This window comes from Peromyscus leucopus, chromosome 17, assembly GCF_004664715.2.
Source record: "Peromyscus leucopus breed LL Stock chromosome 17, UCI_PerLeu_2.1, whole genome shotgun sequence".
Classification (NCBI taxonomy): domain Eukaryota; kingdom Metazoa; phylum Chordata; class Mammalia; order Rodentia; family Cricetidae; genus Peromyscus; species Peromyscus leucopus.
Window position 1 is genome coordinate 31,535,652 of NC_051077.1, and position 22,319 is coordinate 31,557,970.

At 43.7% G+C, this 22,319-nt stretch overlaps 1 protein-coding gene across 2 annotated transcripts in view; it reads left to right on the forward strand.

Moving 5' to 3' along the window:
- Positions 1-759: 759 nt before the first annotated feature.
- Positions 760-22,319, forward strand: part of Enpp6 (ectonucleotide pyrophosphatase/phosphodiesterase 6) — a 99,053-nt gene continuing 77,493 nt past the window's right edge. For both annotated transcript variants that reach the window (XM_028857672.2, XM_037211731.1), the window contains exon 1: positions 760-1,114. In XM_028857672.2, the coding sequence (XP_028713505.1) occupies positions 868-1,114 (247 nt within the window). In that variant the 5' untranslated portion in view covers positions 760-867. The remainder of the gene's footprint in view (positions 1,115-22,319) is intronic.

Here is a 22,319-nt window from a genome sequence, read left to right on the forward strand (position 1 = left end):
GTGACGGGCTCCTCTGCTTACTTATTCCTGTGTAGGAACATGCTTGGTTGTGTCAAGCTCTTTTTACCATGACAAAGTCGCATCCTCCATCTCCCCTTTACCCTCATGAACAATGCTGCCTCAGTCCAGCCTGTTAGGCCTGACCTCTTCCGAACCATTCTAGAATCTTCTCTCTGGCTCTGTAGCTCCTCTCTTTATCAACTCCCCCTCCAGGTGAGTGCCAAGCACCAACGGTTTATTTGCACTTGAAAAATAAAAACAGCAACCCTGCATTTAGGGGCATATGAAGACAAAAGTCAGTAGTGGAAACCTAGATAAATAATTTGTTTTTGAAGGCTGTGGCTATGACAAGACCGCATAGCTCACAATAGCTCACCTGAACATATTCTCTAGTTTATCCCCTAAGACTTCGGGGTTTCTAAATGGTTCAGTGAAGAGGTCAGAAGGTTTAAATCAGGCAGTACAAGTTTGCAGACTTCCCTTCTCCCTGGCTCCTCCCTGTGGCCAGCACAATTACAAACTTAAGAGTTGACTTGGTCATCTTCTAAGACTCTGCCTCTCGGTGGATGTTTATATTTATAGAACATTTCTACTAAAAACAATAAGGTTGTATTTTCTCCTGTTAACTCTAGGGTGTTAGGGAATCCTGCCTATCCAGAGGTAGTCAGTCTCTGGACTTTGTGAGGGTGAGCAGAAAGGTTTTTAGAAATGGAGTGCTGTTCCTTTAAATTCTGCAAGTGAACTTGGCTTAAGAAGGCCAGCAGCTCCAGGTCCAGCCCCTAGAAGACAGAACAGCTCCAGGCTCTCCATCCTCGGACTTTGCAAGGGGACAGTGGTGCCAGCTGGCTCGGGCAGGCTTCTGGCAGCATGGCAGTAAAGCTTGGGGCCTTCCTGCTGGTGTTTGGGCTCAGTGTGGTGTGGCCAGGGCCAGCTGCTGCCCACCGGAAGCTCCTGGTGTTTCTCCTCGATGGTTTTCGCTCAGACTACATCAGTGAGGAGGTCCTGGCGTCCTTGCCCGGTTTCAGAGAGATTGTGAACAGGGGAGTCAAAGTGGATTACCTGACTCCGGACTTCCCCAGCCTCTCCTACCCCAATTACTACACCCTAATGACTGGTGAGTACCTACCGTGTCCACTTCTTTGAGAGGAGGGCGCAGATGCCCTCTGACGTTGGGAATCTTAATAGTTATATGTCCCGAGTCCCTCAGGACATGAAGGATGGGCGGGAGTCTACGGTCCCAGCTAACTCTTTCATTTTGTCATAGCTGTGTTTTTCTACCAATGTCCTCCCAAGGAACGATTTTGCATTGTCTGTAAAGAGAAGAGAGGACAATAACAAAAATGGAAATTGGAGATTTTAAAAAGTGGTTATTGTTGTTTGCTTCATAGATTAAAAAAAAAAAATAACAACATCACATCTTCTAAGTTCAGGTGTAGAAGACGGACAGGTCTCTGGGAATCTATCCCAAGTCCCTCCGTCCCTTTACTGCGGTCTGGATTCTTGCAGACTGACTTATCAATGTGTAAGACAGTGACCATTACTCTCAGGATCCCTCGGCAGGGAACTTCGTTTCTAGACGACTTGGAAGACACATTTTAGGTCACACTCTTCAGTGTTCCCCAGCAATGCCACCCTCTGCTTTGACCTTTTTGGGGGCCTTATAAAATGATACAGAGACGAATTGTTTTTGTTGTGGAATTCAGATTGCCCAGCATCTATGAAATTGGGGGGGGGGTTGGCAAAATATAAGCACAAACCCCTAAAGAAACAGACAAAATTCCAGCCACTCATTTGGGAAAAGTGGATTTGGCTAAAGATGACCTCCCTCCATCTGGAATTGCCTGAATGTCGAAGGTGATTCCAGAAGGCTGAGCCTGTCTGTGTAATGATTCTTAACTTCTGTTTTTGTTTGTTTGTTTGTTTGTTTTTTCATCCAACCTTGCAAAATCAGCAAAAGGTGTTCAGAAAGTTTGTTTTTTTTTTTGTTTGTTTTTTTTTTTTTCAGCCAGCTATCCAGGGAGGCTAAGAATGCAGTCATTGCGAGACTTCTCTGTGAGCTCTGAACTCACAGAGAACTTTGAAATTACATTACCAGACAAGACTTGAGAACCGCGATATCTCATTAAATAGCTTTATGGAACTCCAAGGCCAAAGGAGTCTGAAAATATGCAATGGTGTCTTGAGCTGTGTGTTCCAAACATAGAAACAATCCCATAAATGATGATCAGAAAAAGGGACCAGGAACCCTAGGATTTCTGTCTTGTATGGGTGTCCTAGGTATATACAAAGTCACCATGAGCTGACCCCCAAGATTAAAGGGAATATATACTTTGGAGAAATAGAAATGAAGATATGGGAAAGAAAAAACTCAGGCTGCACACAAGCAAAGAATTGATTTATTTCCCCATCTAACAGATAAACCAGTCTCTAAGATAAACAGTTAACAAAGGACTGACTATTGGCCTTCCCTTGGTCTGTCAGTCCATGCTCACTTGCTTGCTCATTGGGAAGCAGTTTGCAGGCTTCTGGGTTACACATAGATGCTATTGTGTGTACCAACCCAGTTCTGCATGGGGAGTGTCACACACACTGGCCACCTCCCTCCACTTGTCTTTCAGAGCCTGCTGGGAGACACAATTCATAAGCTGCCACGTGCAGCTTTTCCAGTTGCGGTGGAGAAAGAACAAAATCTGGTTTGTAAAGTCTGACCCCAGTAAGTAAAAAGGGGCTATTGCAAACCCACACAGACGCGGAGCCAGTGACATGGACGTTTGTTTTTCAGACCCACATGGCTGACATGGCACAGGATGAGTTTGCATGAAGTCTCTGTAAAGCAAATATACACACTTCTTTTCAGGCTATAGGTCTCTAGGGGATATGGGCTAAGTGATCCCATGAGCATTGTACATCCTCAGCCTGTGTTTCTTAGTAGTCTCCAGAGAGAAAGCTATCCCATGGGGAAGGACTGTAGCGCCAAGCACACAAAGCTCTCATCCTAATTTTGACAATAAAGCTAGCCAAAGGAGGAAGAGGAGGAGGAGGAGGAGGAGGAGGAGGAGGAGGAGGAGGCCACATATACCTTCTGTCTATAGATTTTTAGATGGTAAATACATTATCTGATTTGAAAGTCTTTTCTGTTTGTTTTTTAGAAATGATACTAGATGTAGGCTGTGGCCAGCCAGACTCACGTTTATATTGAGATGTCTTTGGATATGATTCATCCTGCACCTGAGGAGTAAACTCACAGTTTGGGGGAAGAATTTTCAGACTATGAAATCTACCTGTATCATTTTCACTGTCCTGTAACTGACCAAAGGACAAATTTAGACTTTTTTTTCCACTTGATATCAAGAAATTCCATTTGTGCTTGCTTCTAAGGAAGAATATACCCATTGACAATTCTATTTAAGCATATGGTTTGAGCATCTGAGCATTTTATAAACCAACAAAATTGTTAGGTAGATCATACCCAAAGATAGATTGTTCGGATTTCTCAGAATTCATGAGAGAAGCTGTTCTTGCTTCATTACGTGGATTAGTGTGCATAAGATCAAAAGCCCTTAATATTTTTTAATTTCACATAATGAAGGATAATGGATTGTTGGAAGGAAAACACTGCTGGCCTTGGAGTCAGAAAAACTTACTTGGAGTCCTTGCAGGAAGGACTTTGACAATCCTCTGATTGCCCACAGCCTCTGTGTCCTCGGCCCCCGTGTAAAATAAGATGAATTAGCAGGGCCTAGATCTCTCCTGGGTTTCAGGTGCCGCTGGATGCAGGGATGGAAGTGAGTGATGTATGGGAGTTCAGGATGTTCAGGATTGGTCTTCTGTCTGTTGTTTAGATGTGGCGTGCTCCACAAGGCTTCCATGTGCTGGAGGCTTGGTCCTCCGTGTAGTTATGTTGAGAAACGCTATGGAAGCTCTCAGAGGGAAGGACTACCAGGAAGTCCTTGGAGCAATGCAGGAACCCACTCTCAGGAGAGAAATTAATGTAGTTCTCATGGAATTGGTGAGGTCTCGCAAGATTAAATTACCATAGAAACTCGAGCCCGATCCCTGAATGTTCTCTGGATTTCTAACGTGAGATATGATCTATTTCTTCCTCGTGTTCTACTGCCATGATGCTAAGTGTTGTCAGGACTTTGACAAAGACCAAATCAATGGAACCACCCAATCTCGGACTTACAGCCTCTAGAACTGTAAACCAAACAAGCTAATTTTCTTTATAAAATTCTCCACCTCAGACATTTCATGGTAGTAACAAAAGTTAGATCAATACAACCTTCTAGGGAGACTTTTATACAGACATTAACAAATGCCCAAGACAGAATTTTCTAGAGTAGTCAATGGAGTGTCATGGTAAATAAAGTTATTTATAATCAGAGATTCTCCTGCTCCGTCTAACAGGAAGAAGCCACTGTGCTGATTATCTCCCCAGCCCCCAAAGGTGTTTCCAACAGGATGATTGTGAACAAAATTCTGATAGTGATTAAGAAGATGAATCGATTGATTGCTGTAATCACGAGTCTTAAAACAAGGTCTTTCGCCAAGGGAGGTGTACACTGCATTTGAGGGAAAAAGTCACTCAGAGAATAGATACCTACTATATTCTAAAATATATCACAATGTATTGTGAGCTCAGTTGTCCATACGCTGCCCAAATTCTAGGAGGCATTCCCATCCACACTATATCAGAATGTGACTAGGTTTGTAATAAGGTCTTCAAAGAGTGATTATGTTAAGATGAAGCATTAGATTAGGGCTTTGTTACACTATAACCAGCGTTCTTATAAGAAAAGGAAGAAAAAAAGTTGTGTTTTTTTTCCCCAGCCAGGCAAGTGGTGGCACACACCTTTAATCCCAGCACTAAGGAGGCAGAGGCAGGTGGATCTCTGTGAATTCGAGGCCAGCCTGACCTTACAGAGTGAGTTCCAGGAGAGCCAGGACTACACAGAGAAACCCTGTCTCAGAAAGAGGAAGAAGAGGGGGAGGGGAGGGGGAGGAGGAGGGGGAGGAAGAAGAGAAGACTCCAGGTGTGTGGTGTGTGTAGAGAAAAGGCAAGGTTATGCCACAACAAGGAAAGGTTCAAAGAGAAACTTCAGAAGAAACCAAATCTGGCATCCATTTATGCTTGAACCTCTGGCCCCCAAACTGCGAATGAGTTTATCCTGTTTAAGCCACTCCGCCTTGGGTATTTTGCTACGGTATTCTGTTTGGGTGTGAGCTTGTCGGGGGTCAGGGTGGGGAAAACTGGACTAACACAAACAGACAGGATCCAGAAGCAGGTCAGAGAAGAGAGTTTTCTTCTAGTCACAGGAGCACGAGGAAGCATTTTTGTTGGGACTGAGCCATGTAGCCCAGGTTAGCTCTAAGCTCCTGATCATCTTGCCTCAGCCCCCTTATTGGCAATTGGGATTACAGATATGCTCTTCTGTGTCTGGCTATGAGAAAGCAAGGCGAAGCTTAGGTTTGAGTGGGCATAAATAGGCAGAAGCGTGGCTTATGTTGCTGGATCTACCTTTCTGCATATTCTGAATCTGAAGTTCAGTGTGTGTGGACCAAGTTAATGTTAGTTAAAATGCAACCACGGTTTCAATGTGGTTAGAGTACATTCTGCTTAAGTTCGTTTTACTGGGGATCTTTCTGGAAAATGAGAGTTTCCTTGGTGGGCAAATTCACTTTTAACATGGTGATTTCACATAAAATTAATGGAGAGAAAAAGAGTGATTTGTTCAGTCCAGGTCATGGGTCAGAGAAAATGCTATCCAGAGTAACATAGCATTGTTTTGCTAAGGCCAATGGAATGCTTGTTTGTCAGTTTTTGAAACGCTTGGCTAAGAAGTTCAAGTGGCCCAGAAGTGTCCTCTGTAGCTAGAAAGCCAGTCTAGAATTTTAGCTTCATTTTAAAAAGTCTGCCAAGATATGAAAATGTGCTGAAGCGGTCATTCCTACACTTAAAAACAGCAAATAAGAATCGAGGGAGGGGCGGGCTGAGTGTTAGCAGGATGTTAGCAGGAGAGCTGGCTAGAAGGTAAGGATCAGAGTCCGCCTGAGACCCAGGACAAGGGGCTCCTCAGGATGCGTCCAGGAGGCGGCAAGAATCTGAGTAAGGATGCTTTGTAAATCCTTTGTGGGGATCAAAGCAAAATCCAGGGCACTAAGTGCCCCTCATTAGTATCTGTGCCAGCATGATTCCTACCACACTCCCAGAAACTGCACGTGATGTAAATTCTTACCAGATACCAAGGACCCAGCACTCTAGGGCTAACAGCCTGCATGGTGAGACATGCTTCCCTACAGTTTAAAGAAAATGCCTCATGTAAATTAAAACCAGCCATCACTTGGACCAAAGGAGATCAGTATAGGAAATACTCAAACAATCACATTTTGAGAAAAGTACCCATTCACAGGCTTTTGCAGAATTCAGGCCGTTGTGGGAGTAAGGCATGAGGTCCATGAACCTCTATTCACCCATAGCACCAGGGAGAACAACACCCTTGGCTTCCTCTCCTCTCTGCCCTGGAATTCAGCACTGACGCAAGACCACTAGCCCTGGGTGTTAAGCTCCTCAGATTTAAATGCCTCTACTAGTGAGTGTTCTGGAACTGGGCACCTTTTTCTCTTGTCTCTTTCTCTCATACCAACCCCTTAAGCTTCTGTTTTCACAAGTGACATCCTAGAGATCCAGGCTCCGTTCCTCACTTCAAGGACCTGGCCCAAGGCCAGCATTTGTCACCCCGATGCTCCCCCTCTTTGGCAGCCCATCTATGTGTCCCCATGCCCCGCTCTGTTCTCTCTACTTCCTCTTTGTTGATTGACCGTTAGCTCCTTTCTCCTAGCTCTTCCTCATCTTCCCGATCTTTCTCTCTCATGGCCGGAGTCCCCTGCACTTTCAGGGTTCATCCCCAGTCTGTGTTTCTTCCACTCTCCTTGCCAGGGTCCAGTGGAAACCACGCCCATGGTTGCCAAGAGTCGCTTCCCTGCTCCGGCTCTTCTGTGTCCTATCGTCACGTGAAAGAACCAGGGAAGTCTTTGGAAAACATGCATCTGTCTGTGTCACTCTTCTGTCAAGCCTTCCAGAGAGTCCACTGTCACTTCAAGCGAGAGTCCTTACAAAAGGGGCCCCAAGCTGCCCCTGTTTTACCTTGTCCCTGACCACCCTCCCCAGGCCGCTTCACGTCTGTCATTTTGGTATTCTTACTGAACCAACTGTGTGCCCGTCTCAAGACACATCGAACTGCCTGCTTCTTCCCGGCACCCTCAAAGCCCCCAAGGCTGTCTCTCTGCCTCTTCTGCCTCCTTCCTCAAAGCTCTGGCAGCAGCTGCATCTTTCCCCACCCTCCTGAACTGGAACAGCTGAGCCTCAGATGAGAGAACCCTGTTGAACCTGGGTCTTGGACTTCTGGCCTCCAGAACTTGAGAAAAAAAATAATTCTTCTGTGTAAACTACCCTATTATGACCTTGTAAATGAACCAAACAAGATTGACACCTGTCTGTCGCTGGAAGAGTTGAGGGTTTCCAGACAGGCTGCATCCATTCCCAACCCTACTTTGTGAGAGTTTCTGGAGACTTCTGCCCTGAAATTAAGGCACTGGTAGCATTTGAGTTTCCTAGGACTTCAATAACAACGACTACAAATAAGGTGGTTCACATCAACTGGAATTGATCTCCTCACAGTTTTTGTGGCCAGAAGTCTAAAATTAGAGCGGTGGTAGGGTTATGTTCTGTAGTCAGAAGATTTCCTGTGTCCCAGCCTGCCGGCAGTCAGGACAAATCTCTCCCACTCGAGTCCCCTAAGTAAACACACAGAGGCTTATATTAATTATAACTGCATGGCTATTAGCTCAGGCCTATCACTGACTAGCTCTTACACTTAAACTCAGCCCATTTCTGTTAATCTATAGGTTGCCATGTGTTCCATGGCTTTACCTGTGTGCCATTACATGTTGTTCTCTGGACAGTGGGCTGGCGTCTCCTCACTCAGCCTTCCTTTTCCCAGAATTCTCCCCATCTGCTTGTCAAGCCTATAATATTCTCTCTGAAGGTTCTAGGGTGCGTGTGGCTCAGGACTCTCTCTTGGCTTCTAGTACTGCCAGTCATCCTTGGTATTGTTTGGTCTGTAAGAGCTCTGCCTCTGTTGCCACACGGTATTCTACCTGTTCATATCTGCCACCATCCTTGTGGAAGGGACACTCCTCTGATGATATCACAATAATTTTGCTATGCCTGAAAGGCTGTGATACTTTAGTTGTAATCTCAGGATAATGTAGAATCATCTGGGAAGAGAATCTCAATGAGGGGTTGTCTATACTGAGTTGGCCTGTGGGCAGCTCTGTGGGAGGTTGTCTTGATTGTTAATGCCAAATGATGTGGGAAGACCCAGCCTACTGTGGGTGACACCACTTCCTAGGCAATAGATCTTGGGCTATACAAGAGAAGAGGAATTGACCTGAGTGTAAGCAAGCAAGCAAGCAGGCAGGCAAGCAAGTATGTGCACATTTATTTTTCTCTGGTCTTTAGTTATATGATGTGACTAGATATTTGAAGTCCCTCCCTGCCTTGGCATCCTCAAAATGATAGACTGTGACCTAGAATTGTAAAATGAAACAAATTTTTCTCTCTTTAGTTGTTTTTCATCAAGATATTTTATCACAGCGACAGAAATGAAACTGAGACACAGGCCTTACTTCTCTCCAAAGCAAGGTCACATTTGTAGGTACTGAGGACTAGAACTTCAACATATATTGTTGAAGGATACCTAGAACACATGGTATAGTGGAAAGAGTAAGGCATTTGCTACAAAAAAATATACAATTTGTCTTAGTTACTATTCTATTCTTATGAAGAGACACCATGAAAAAGGCAACTCATTAAAAAAAAAGGCAACATTTAATTGGGTGCTTGCTTACAGTTTTAGAGGGTTATTCCATTATCATCATGGTGGGGAGCTTGGCATCATGTAAGCAGGTGTGGTTGCTGGAACAGTAGCTGAGAGCTTTCCATCCTGATCCACAGGCAGCAGGAAGAGAAAGAGAAAGACAGACAGACAGACAGACAGGGAATGGCATGGGCTTTTGAAACCTCAAAGCCTACCCCCAGTGACACACTTCTTCCAACAAGGCCACACCTCCTAATCCTTCCCAAACAGTTCACTAACAGGGGACCAAACATTCAAATACATGAGCCTAGGGGAGGGGCATTCTCATTCAAACCACCACACAATTTAATCTATTTTGCCATATTTTGACTTTCAGAATTTAATCACTTTGGGTTTTTTTTGTTGTTGTTGTTTTTGTTTTTGTTTTCCAAGACAGGGTTTCTCTGTGTAGCTTTGCGCCTTTCGAACTCACTTGTAGCAGCTGTCGAACTACAGAATCTGCTGCTCTGCTGAGTCTATTAAAACGTGTCCACACTGAGCAGCTTGGTTTTAATGTCATTTGTTTGTTTGTTTGTTTGTTAGTGGTAGGACAGACAAAGTAAAAATAAGTCAGTGAGTTTATTGTGAAGATAAATGTATCTGTGTTAAATCACCATTGTTGTAGTTGTGCTCGTTATACAAACTATCAGCAAGGTCAGCCTAAGTTGTGTTCCAGTAACAAGCAAATCCAGACAGTACCAGAAACATGGTCATTTTTTCCTCAGTCAGGAACTTGGCCTAAGGAATTGACTCTGCCTCAGTTTTTCTTCACATTGGGACCCAGGCTGAAGAAAGCCACCTTCTAGAAGAGACTTAGTACTTTCATGGAAGAGAAAATAGTAGAATGATGCAGCCTGTTTAAAATCTCTGCTCAGAGGTGGCACAAATCACAGGTGCTCACATTTCAATGACTGAGGTGAATCACATTGCCAAGCTTGATGCCCATAGTGAGATATACAGTCCTCCTATAAGGGGGGCTAGGGATCATTTTTAACTTTAATGTAGTGTGCCACAAATACATTAAAAATGATATAGCTGCAGTGAGAAACTTGTAGATCTTATTGCATTTAACAAGCTTAGATGAGAAGGGGATTTTGAAGACACCTAAAATGTCAAAGACTGATTTGTGAGTGAAATAATGAAATAACAGACTCTCTTAGTTACTGTCCTGTTGCTGTGAAGAGACACCATGACCAAGGTGACTCTTATAAAGAGAAGCATTTCATTGGTGGCTTGCTTATAGTTTTAGGGGGTCAGTCCATGATCATCGTGGTGGGGAGCACAGTCATGCAGTGGAGCTGGAGCTGAGAGCTTTGCATCCTGATTCACAGGCAGCAGGAAGGAAGGAGAGAGGGAGGGAGGGGAGGAGGAAGGGAGGGAGAGAGAGAGAGAGAGAGAGAAGAGAGAGAGAGAGAGAGAGAGAGAGAGAGAGAGACTGACTGACTGACTGACTGACTGACTGACTGACTGACTGACTAACTCTGGTCTGGCAACTACTAACCCTGTCCCAGTTCTTCTGACTGGGTACCTAGCATTCAAACTCATGCACCAGTGGGGACCATTCTCATCCAAACTGCCACAGACCAGAACAAGAGCTATCCTAAAGCTGAAAACGGAATAACTTGAACAACATGCAGACAGGCGCCTGGACCTGGGAAGGAGTGGCTGTTATTGGGAGCCACAAGGATCTTGACCATTTTCATAGAGAAGCTGGTATAGAATTAAATACTGTAAGATAAGCAGAAAGACTTTTAAGTAGAAATTAAATTTGAGTCAGATATTCAAAGAAAAACACCAGTAAAGAGTTCAGCAATAGGAGGGTCATGGCATAGACCAAGAGAAGCAAACATCAGAAGACAAGAGGAAAGGTTAAACACACTTGTCATTTAGGTGTGGCTTAGGGGGATACAAAAGAGAAGAGTTTGTAAATTTATTTTAAATTTAAAAACAACACATGTGCCTGGTGGAAGACTTTGAAAACCCAAGGAAGGATCGTGCGGCGGCGAGTCCATCCCTCCTTTCCCCACAAGCATTTAAGCATTCTTTTTTCGTGAAGGGGGAGACTTGAGTTGGAAGACTACCTTTGAGGAAGCACTTACTGACCAGCTGGGGGGGTGGATGTAAAAGAATTTAAGGGAAGGGGGTTTGAGTAGTTTCCAGGGCCGAGTTGTGTTCTCTCTGCTTCCCATGCATCTGAGAGAGAAGAGTTCTCACGAATGCACAGCCAACACCCAAGAGCATCTTTCCACATTTCAAAGGGAAACCCCGTCTCTGGAAGGAGCCCCGATGAGGCTTCTGAAAGCACACTGGGTAGCTGAAGTGTGGGGCAACAGAAGCCCTAGAGAGCTCTAGCTACCTCATGCCTTGAAGGAAGAAGAGAGGGATGTAAGTATTTACAAGAAATAATGTCTCCCAGCACATGATTAGTTAAGCTCCCGTCAACGACCTCTCCACACTGAAGTGCCACTTTTCAAAAACTGTGTTTCTCTTAGCCTCCCATGGTGATGAGGAAAGTCCTTACTATATAGCATTGGTCCACTGGAAACCCACTCCCTGAAGGAGGGAGTGGTGGGGCGCTGGGCAAAGCCTTAAAATGTGGCGAAAGCTTTTGATTATAATAACATCAGGCCTTTTTTACCCCCAGAAAATGTATCCAAATAGAGCCCTTGTGGTCTACAAACCATGGCGTACTTAGCCCTGGTCTTGTGTGCTCCAGCCCATTTTTGATTGATAGGACCACATACCTTTTCCTAGGGCTTCTGGGAGTTTGGTTAGACTGGTCTGTTCTCAGGACCTGCTTCATCCCGAGATCCTGTGCCAACAAAATGGGTTAAAATGACTTGAAGTTAATTTGGATGGGGCCTGACTCAGCACGTTAACATTCTGTTCAGAGCCCCTCTAACAACACCTTCTTATGTTTCCTTGGGTGAATAGCGCCATTGTCTCCGCAGTCTAAACAGGCAGGGACCTGGGGCAGGTCTGAGGCTCAGGTCCTGGGGGTAGCATTTGACTCTTCCTGGACAGTTCTCTCAATTGTAACCAACACATATCTTCAGCCCCTTTGAGAACAAGGAGATAAATTCCAATAGTCAGGTCTTGGAGTGATTTGTAGACAGACATTGAGACAAAGAGCTGCACACCCTGGAATTATAAATGGACTTGTGGTTTGGAATACTTCGGATATTTTGGCCCTGGAAGAAGAAACTACAGAGGTAGTGCCTCTGTAGTTGCGCAGTCTGTGGAAGAATCCATAGTCATGAGGATGTATCCAAGCATCTGCAACAGACCCACAACCCATGTGCTGTGGGTTGTAAATGGGTTGGACCAGGTATACTCACCCGTCACCTTTGGCTGTGAGAAGCCTTGTCTGCTGAACCCAACATGCCTAGTTAGAGTGACCCACATGGGACAAGTTGGTAGACCAGAGAGGAACCAAAAAAGGGAGTTTGAAGTCAAGCCTCTTTTCCTGATGATGCCACAATTAGCTGAGATTTTTTAATAAGCCACAGTAGCATGCTAGTCATGTGTCTGAAAGGATTGTCAACTATGCATTGGTGACAGCCCAGTGTGTGCTAAAGGTGTTGTAGATGTCGGAAATCCAGTAGTGAGACTCCAAGAAGAGTCTTAAGGGCTACAGAGGGAGCCAGGGGCGTGGGTGTGCTGGCTAATTTTATGTCAACTCTACACTGCCTAGAGTCATTTGGGAAGAGGAAACCTAACTGTGAAAATACCTATATCAGCTTAACCTGTGGGACATTTTCTTGATAAATGATTGGTATAGGAAGGGCCAAGTCCATTGTGGGTGGTGCCGCCCCGAGTAGGTTGTCCTGGGTTCTGTAAGAAAACTATCCGAGCAAGCCATGTGGAGCAAACCAATAAGCACCACTCTCCAAGGCTTCTACATCAGCTCCGGCTTCCAGGCTCCTGCCCTGACTTCCCTCAGTGATGAGGAGCTGAAGTAAACGCTCCTGCCCAAGTTGCTTTGGCCATGGTGTTTTATCCCAGCAATAGAAAGCCGAACTAAGATGGGGGACGACAATACATAAAATTTTGCAGCCTTGCTTATGATTGCGACAACTTCACTTTGACCCGCTTCATGCATTCAAAGAAAGTTGTTTGCAGTATATGACTGGTACTGATGGTCTATGATAAAGATATTGGGCTGAGGAAATGGGGCAGCAGCTGAAGTCTCCATATCTATGGGTGTAGTGGTTGAGACACACCCAGAGTTTGCTTAAGGGGGGCTTCTGGGACTTGCTGTCTTCTTCCAGATACTGCACACAAATTAAACAAATACATTCTCTGGCTCCATGGCATATCTAGCTTTCCACAAAAAAAAAAAAAAAATCTGTGTGTTTAAATGCTTGACTTTCACAGGTGGAAACATTGAGAAAACATTCTGCTTTAATGCTTGAAGGCAAAAATCTTAAACAAACATTGATGCTTTGGATAAAACCTCAAATACTGTATTCTTCAATCACTCACTAGCATAGTCTGGGGGCCTAACCTGGGACACACTCCCCAGGTCCCCACCACCTCTACACGGTGGTCCCAGACTGGTCCAAATTTTCCCCAGACACATTCAGCATCCCAAAAGTGAAATGCAGGAAGTGCTCTAGAGGATCTGGTGCGTTTGTCTTATTGAACAGAACAGGACACAGAGGCCAAGACTCAGGTCCCAGAGCTGGTTAGAGTAAGAACACACTAAATGCAGGTATCTGAATTGGGAACAGGGTTGGGCATCCTCTAAGACCATGGATGGAAGCAGGGAGTCTTTCTCGGTGCTTCTGGACTTTTTTTTTTTTTTTTTTTTTTTTTTTTTTTTTTTTTTTTTGCCTGTCCTCACCCGCCATCATTGCTGTATACTCTTGCATGGCTAACCATACCTGGGTTGCTGTTGATTCTTTTTTCATTCCCAGGGTGTGCAAATTGAAATAGAGATGTGTTGTAGAATATTATCTTAAGGTGTGTTACTTTTGTTTTGTTGCATTTGTTTAACTCTGTGAAGCTGTGTTACTGTGCCTGTCTAAAACACCTGATGGTCTAATAAAGAGCTGAATGGTCATTAGTGAGGCAGGAGAAAGGATAGGCAGGGCTGTTAGGCAGAGAGGATAAATAGAAGAAGAAAACTAGAAGAAAGATCAAGGAATGAGAGGGGACGGAAGAAAAATTCAGGGGCCAGTCACCCAGCTACATAGCCAGACATGGAGTAAGAAGGAAAGAAAAGATATATAGGAATAGAGAAAGGTAAAAGCCCTGAGGCCAAAGATAGATGGGATAATTTAGTTTAAGAAAAGCTGGCAATAAACAAGCCAAGCTAAGGCCAGGCATTTATAATTAAGACTAAGCCTCCATGTATGATTTATTTGGAACCTGGGTGGCTGCTCCCACCCCCAAAGAGTAAAGAGCAAAAACAACAACAACAGAGATGAGATTCAGGTAAGAAAGGAAATGGAACCATCTAGAAGGTCATACAATACTTAATGTTCAAGTCAGGATAAATGCATATCCCCCCCGCCAAGCATTCATCAGTTCTTTGTGGTGCAAACTCTCAGTATCCTTTCTTCTAGCTGAAGTTCTTAATTCTGGAAAGAGTTCTCACATTTTCATTTTATAGCAGGTCCTGCAAACCATGAAGCCTGCTTTTCCTTCCTTCCTTCCTTCCTTCCTTCCTTCCTTCCTTCCTTCCTTCCTTCCTTCCTTCCTTCCTTCTTCCTCCCTCCCTCCCTCCCTCCTTCCCTCCTTCCTTCCTTCCTTCCTTCCTTCCTCCTTCCTTCTTTCCTTCCTCTTTCAGCCCTTTTTGTGGAAGATGAAGCAATATTTCATTTTTAAAAATTTCATTTAAAAAATGGTTTTAATTTACATTTCCCTAATGACTGATGGTGTTGGGTATTTTTTCATGTGCTTTTTGGATATTTGATAACTTCATAAGAGAAATGTCTATTTAAATCCTTTTAAAAAGTTGGATTGTCTTTTGAAATGTTTTAGCTGTAGGAGTTCATTGTATACCCTGGGTACAAATTTTTATGAGTTACATGATTTATAACCCAAGTTGTGAGCTGTCTTTTGCCTTTTTGATGGAATGTCTTGAAGTACAAGCTAAATGTAAATGGAGTCTTATTTATCAGCCTTTTAAATCACCATTTATACTTTTTCTGTCACATTTGAGAAGTCATTGTCTAACCCAAAATCCTGAAGATGTCCCCTGCATTTTCTTCTAAGGCCTTTATATGTCTAAATCTGTTTAGCTTTGTGAATTATTTTGAACTTAAAAAGAAAAAAAGAAAACAAAGTATGTGGTAGTTCTTTTTCTACTGATTTTACAAAATAATCCTTTGAAGTTTATTCTTTGGCTCGCAATTTTAATCCACTTATGTATATGTATTCTTATGTAAGGATCATGTCATTATGAATGCCACACAGCTTTCTAGTGGTTTTAAGAGCACTGTTTGTCTTCCCATTTTGTTCTTTTTCTAAGTTCTTTGTGTGTGTGTGTGTGTGTGTGTGTGTGTGTGTGTGTGTCTGTTCTGAGTTTTCATAAGAATTTAGAATAAGCTTGTCAGTTTACACCAAAATTTAAAAAAAGCATGCCAATCAGAATTCTAATAGGGGTTGTATTGAATTTTTAGATTAATTGGGAAGATATCTTAATAAATCCTCTGATCCATGAAAATGAGATGTCTTTCCATTTCTTTCAAGTTTCTATCAACAATACTTTGTAGTTTTCATTGTACTAGTTTTGCATTTTCTATGTTAAATATACCTATATATTTTGTTCTTTTGATATTGTGCATGGAACTATTTTCCTAATTTAATTTTTCTAGTATACAGAATGCAAGAGATCTATTGTAGATGTTGTGTCTTGCTACCTTCATGGATTTTTAAATTAATTCAAATATTCTTATGGATTCCTTAGGATTTTTTTGCACACAAGAACATGTTTTCTACAAATAAAAGCAGGTATTTCTTCCTCTCCGGTCTTGATCTTTATAGGCATCTGGGAAGCTGCATGGGATCCTTACAGAGGATAAGGCAATTCTAGAGAAGACATTTAACTTGTCTAATATCATGGAGTGAATATATCAGAGTCGGGACAGAGGGCTCCACCACCCCTCTGTTGCTTAGCATTTTTACCCTGCCACTTCCAATGGGGACAGTCATTCTTAGAAGACAATGGACAGCCTATGTTCACCAGCATTCTGATTGTCTTCCTTTGTTACAAGAAGACACTGTAGTCAAGCAGGATACAGGATTTCCAGACTGTGTGTCATGCTAAGTACTATCCACATATAAGTACTCCGTGCCATCGTAAGTACTACACACATTCAAATACAGCCCTCGTAGGAACCCTGTGGGTAGTGACAATTGTTCTCACCTTACAGATGGGGAAACCTAGCTCTGAGATACAGAGTTACTTGTCCATGATCACAGAGCCTAGAGGTGGAAAAAAACAAGGGCACAAAATCCTATCCCCCTCCCATGGCGTCATGTGGCTCTCCCTTCTTGGTTCCAAGGACGGGTTTGCAGGGCAAGACTGTCCTAAGCATCTCTCCTTCAGACAGAGATCTTAAAGCTGCCTTGTGCACACAGATATCCTGCACTGTCCACACAGGACAAGAATCACTGCCTTGCCAGGCTTCCTCCAGGCTAAGCAACTTCATGGCTCCATGCATTTTTAAACCTTCCTTTGTGTGTCTCAATGGACAATGTGAACAATAAGTGTGCCTGGTGTTGAATATAAAAGAGAGGATTCAACCTCAGACACTCAGCTACTTATTCCCAATGGCCAAGGCAGTACAATTGTGAAAACTGGTTTAAACAAGCCTCTTTTGATAATCCACATCTGGGACACTGACCCAGACCACCAATGTGCAGCTTTAGGCTAGTGGCTTCTTCTTGCACTTGATCTTGGGGACATGGGATGGCACAGAGTCTCAGTCAGGGCAGCGTTGGACTCACTCTACTTCCCACTCGGCCTGCATCATACTCTCTGATACTTTGCAAAAACTCAAAATAAATACAGACTCTTTGCTTAAAAACTACATTGGTGTGTGTGTGTGTGTGTGTGTGTGTGTGTGTGTGTGTGTGTGTGTGTGTGTGTTTAGGACTCAGTTCTCCCCTTTCATCATGTGGGTTCTGGGGATTGAACTCAGGTCACCGGGCTTGTCGCAAACACCTTTACCAGACGTCTTTTTTCCAGTCCCTCCTTCGCTTTTATTATAAAGCCATTGGTAGCTTCTTTACCCCAAACAGTTCCTTTTTTTAGCTGTTCCTTTCCCCACACCTAGCACAAAGAAAGGCCTTGCTACCCAACTATTAAAGTGACAATTTCAGCTGAGGAACAGTCCAAAGGAATGTGGCAAAAGGCCACCTCAGACCCAGCTGTCTGATTCCCTTGGCCCTCTCTGCCCAGTGCCAGCCCACACTCAACCCAGGACCCATTCTGGGACCTCCAAGCAGGAATGGATGTAATTAAGTGTTTTTGCTAACTCTTTCAAGGCCATGGAAGCCCCACAGTTTACCTTTATAGAAAATTCCAGATTGGTGAGTGACCCAGCACGCCTGAGCTTAAAAACAGCTCTTTCATATCACCCAAGAGATTTTTCGCTTTGGGAGTTTAAGCCATTTGCAAGGCAGAGTCTGGGAAAATCCTCAGGAACAGCAGTTCCCTGAGGCAACGTGGTGTGAGGTAGAAGATATTCTGTGTTAGTTCAGCTCCTACTTCCAGATGGTTCGTGGTCAGCAGGAGAATATGAAATTTTTAATAGCGTGAAATAAAAAGCCAATACTTCTGCCAAAACAAGATTGCCCCATGTTTTACTTTGCCGTATTTTATAATCTCTCAGTTGGCTGCCAAATCCAGCAACTTAGCCCTCCTGTTCCTTCCTATCCACATCCACATGTAATCTTGGGCAGCAAACTGCTTGCTTCTTTACTCCTTGAAGAAGTTCTTGTGATGAGAGTCATGATGGACTGGAAGCAAGAGACACAGGTTCTTGTCTGGGCTATGGAGAGATGCAAATTTTGTTTTCTAAAAAAAAAAAATAATAAAGCAAAACACTTTGGATGCTGTTTGTTTTCTTAAACCAATGAGGGGCGTGAAGTCTAAGGAGAATATTCGAAGGTTACTGCCAGGGTCCTTTTTATCTTGATTCTTCCTGGTCTGTTTCCCTCTAGACATGTTTGACTTTTGCTCAGCCCTGTGACTACCTCTCCTCACATCTATCACCACTACACTGAGCAGAAACCTCAGCAGATAAATTCCCACGGCTGGACATTCACTCTTCAAGACCTAAGTTCAGTCTGAGTGCACCCTCTTCTACTTAAAACTCAAGTTATAATTTAAGAAAAGGGGTGGGGGGAAGTTCTGGCTTGAGGTAGGATTTGTGGGGTTAGAAACCTAGGCCCAAATTTTCTATTTAAAATCCTATTCTTCATTATCAATTTCCCTGAGGAACAAAGTTGAATCCTGTTTTGGGAGATATCAAATGGCCTCTGCCACCACCAACCCCACTTCACTGTGGAATCACCCCTACTTAGTCAGAGGCATGGCTGTGAAGCAAGGGCTGATGGGAGAAGGATCCCTTGATGTACACACAAGGAACTATTTATTATGTCAACTTCCAATCTACTTCCCTAGAGGAGCAGAGCTGTTGAATTCCTCGTCCCTGCTTTACCCAGGACTGAGTGGACACCCTGGTGAAGTCCCTGGACCCAAGATCAAGTGGACACCCTGGTGGAGGGCAAAGGGAAAGTTCAGGAAATGAACTTTTGAAATAGTGGCAAACACATGTGTTTACTTACTTATCTGTCATTTTGCTCCCTAAAGTTTTCTGTTTCTAGTCAGTTTGAAGTGGCTGTGTCCATAAGACCAAGGTCTGACTTCTGCATGGAAAGGAGAGGCCCCCTCATCACAGAAAGACACAAGGAAAGGCAAAAGCTGCTTTATTCACAGGCCTAGGCAATTCATGTTTAACTTCACAGTTGTGGACTTATGGAATCTTTATTTTAAAATTCTCTTCTACCTATAAAATTACTGATGTATTTTTCTAAATCTTTTCTCATAAGAACTACTTTTTCTTCAAACTAAATTGTTCCTAAATTTTCAAACATCTGGGACAATTAGAATCAGTTTTCTTTCTGAATTTTTCATTTGGTTTGTTTAGGGTTTAAAAATAGTTATTATTTGTGAGTGTATATGTGTGTCTTAACATGTATGAGTGGGTGTGTATATGCACCACATCCTGATGCGGAAGACTGAGGAGAACTTTGTGAAAACAGTTTTTCTCTTTAGGTAGGTTCTAGAGACTGATGTCAAGTCTCAGCTTTGGGCAGCAAGCATCTCTACTCACTCAGCCATGTTACTGTCCCTTAGTTGGGTTTTGGGAGACAAGGTCTCACTCTGTGGCCTAGGCTGGCCTCGAACTCATGGCAATCCCCTTGCTCAACCCTCCCAAGTGCGGGGATTTACGTACAGGCATCACCACACCCCGTGTGGCAACAGTTTTCCCATGCAGATTCTTCTGAACTTGCTTTACCTCTTCCATGAAATGAGTGTCTGCGGGCCCACGGCGGTTATTCCCAATACCTCAGCCTACAGACTAGCAAGACAGATACAAGTTCAGGGTGAAGGCTTCCAGCTTGTGCTACCCCAGGGACGCTGCTACTGGCCTGGTTTCTAGAACTTCAAATAAATTCAGGGGTGGAGTGTGTGTGTGTGAAAATGATGAAGAAATTACCTTCCTAGCTTAAAACGCAAACCTAGGGCGATATTTGATTTGACTAAGTAGAATTGGGTTGATAGCTTAAGAAAATGTTTGCTTTCTAAGTCTTGAAATTTACCCCACAGAAGCAAACCTGAGATAATATTTTCTTAAGGAAACACCATTAGGAAAGGCTGAAGACACAATGTCAACCCAGACCCGGCTTCCAGAATTGAAACATAAATGCATGAATTTAAAAAAAAAAAAAGACCGCTGGATTTGTTCCACCGGCTCCTCATTATGTTCTTTCCTGAGATGATGTTCTGTGAGTGTAGGCTCCTTTAAAGATCGAATAAGTGATCTGTAAGGAGATGCTACTGCTCCTATGAATGACTGATTCTAGCATCCAATAACCAATTCTTATTAAAGAGTGCAATGCTCCTTAGGACTGGGAATACAAAGTCTTGTTCAGCTTTGTATTCAAGCTTCTGGACAAGTCCTGACCAACTCATTCATTCATTCATCCATCCATTCTTCATTCATCCATCCATTCATTCATCCATCCACTCTTCATTCATCTATCCATTCATTCATCCATTCACCTATCAATATCTTCAGAGTGCTTGCTATGCCTACATAATGGGTTGTCATCATTCATTTATTCAAAAAGTTATCTATTGCCTTCTACAGATCCAGAAATAGTCTCTTCTAGGCCGTGTGTATATGAACCAAGCAGGGCTAAGTGTCAAACTCCAAGGAACTTATAATCTTATAAAATGCTGAAGACAAAGGTTGTAATATCAAGTGGTAATCTAATCTGTGGGAAAATTTAGAAACGGGTGGTAGCAGCAGGAATGACCAGAGAGAGCCTTTCCCCCAGCATGCTGTGGAGACACCTTGATGAAATAAACTTATGAGCAGAGATTTGAGGGAAGGAAGAGAGCTGACCACGCAGCTATCTGAAACCAATGCATCACAAAGAGGGAACAGGAAGGGCAAAAGGGATGTGAGACGGGCACACCCTTGGGACAGAGGAGGGACAGCCAAGAGCCTAACAGCTACAGCCAAAAGGAATGCTGGGAGGACTGGGAGATGAGATCTGAGAGGGAACAAGTATAGTGTCTGTGACAACATGCTGCTCAGAGCACCTGCTGCGGAGGAAGACTTGATGGGCAGTCATTGCGGATGTCCCTAGATCTGTCAAGCTAATGCTGAAGACTCGCGGCCACCAGACACAACATGACCAACCACTGAGCAAAACGGGTACCTAGTTCTGACCGGTTTCTCTGCAAAGTGACCAGCTATATAATATGCTAGCTATATAATGATCTATGTACAAATGGGGTTACATCCTGATACACCAATCGCAAATGGAAAATATTGTGAGTTTAGGAATGCATTTGATACACCTACCCTACAGAGGAACATCTTGGCTTAGTAACTGCATGCTGGGGGGTGTCTTTGTTTGATTATCTGATTGTGTGGGTGACAGGAAGCTTTGGCCTAAAGGTCCTGCCCAGCAACTCTACCATGTGGGGGATTGGCAAAAGCTCAAAATTTAATGTGAGGTTTCTAGCAAACGCACCAGCAAGAAGTTGAAAGTTGGTAAACCAAACTGTTGATTGGCTGGGGACCATAGTTATGTCATCTTGGGAGGCAGAGGCAGGCAGATGTCTGTAAGTTCGAAGCCAGAGTGGTTTATACAATTCAGGCCTGTCTTAGGGCTCCAGGTTCTTAGCTGTTAGTCCATGCGTTCTTCCATGTTCTCTATTCTTTCTTAGATGTAACATGGGTCCTTTAGTTCTAGTGTGTTTGCTGAAGACACAGCAACAAATTACCAAAATCTCCCTCCCCCCCTCTCTCTCTCTCTCTCTCTCTCTCTCTCTCTCTCTGTGTGTGTGTGTGTGTGTGTGTGTGTGTGTGTGTGTGTGTGTGTGTGTGAAGAGTGTGCACATTAAAGCAATAGAAATTTCTTCTTTCACAGTCCAGGCCAAGAAGACCAAAACCAAGGCTTGCTTCCCTCTAAGTGCTCCCAGGGAGACTGTCCTGTGGCTCCCACAGCTCTCCTGACATCCGGCTCACACAGCATCCTTTGTAGACCTGCTGCCTGCCTCCATTTATGCTTGGCATTCTCCTTTTTGAGTGCTGTTATGGCTCATTGGGTAACCTGGGAGTCTATTACTGTCCTGTCTTTTTAAAACTTAGTTTTCAAGCAGGCATGGCTGCTTGCCTTTAATCCTTGCACGCAGAGAGGCAGAGAGCAGAGAGCAGAGGCAGAGGCAGAGGCAGAGGCAGAGGCAGAGGCAGAGGCAGAGGCAGAGGCAGAGGCAGAGGCAGAGGCAGAGGCAGAGGCAGAGACAGGCTCGTCTCCATAAGTTTGAAGCCAGACTGCTCTACATGGTGATGTTTATGTCAGCCAGGGTCACACAGTGACATCCTGTCTCAAAAAAAAAAAGTTTAAAAATGATGTACAAAGTTGAGTTTTCTTTTGACCGTTTCATTCACACCTTATCCCCACCCTCTATTTCCCAATATCCTCTTCCCCAAATGTCTGATGCTCTACCCCTTGCTGGTCCCTTCCCTCCACCCGGTGGCCTGCCTTGTGCTCTTTCCCAAGCATTTTGCTACCATCTTTTTATTCTTTCATCCAGCCTCCCCTTACAGTTTATTTTCTCATCGAATGGTTCCTTCTGGCTTG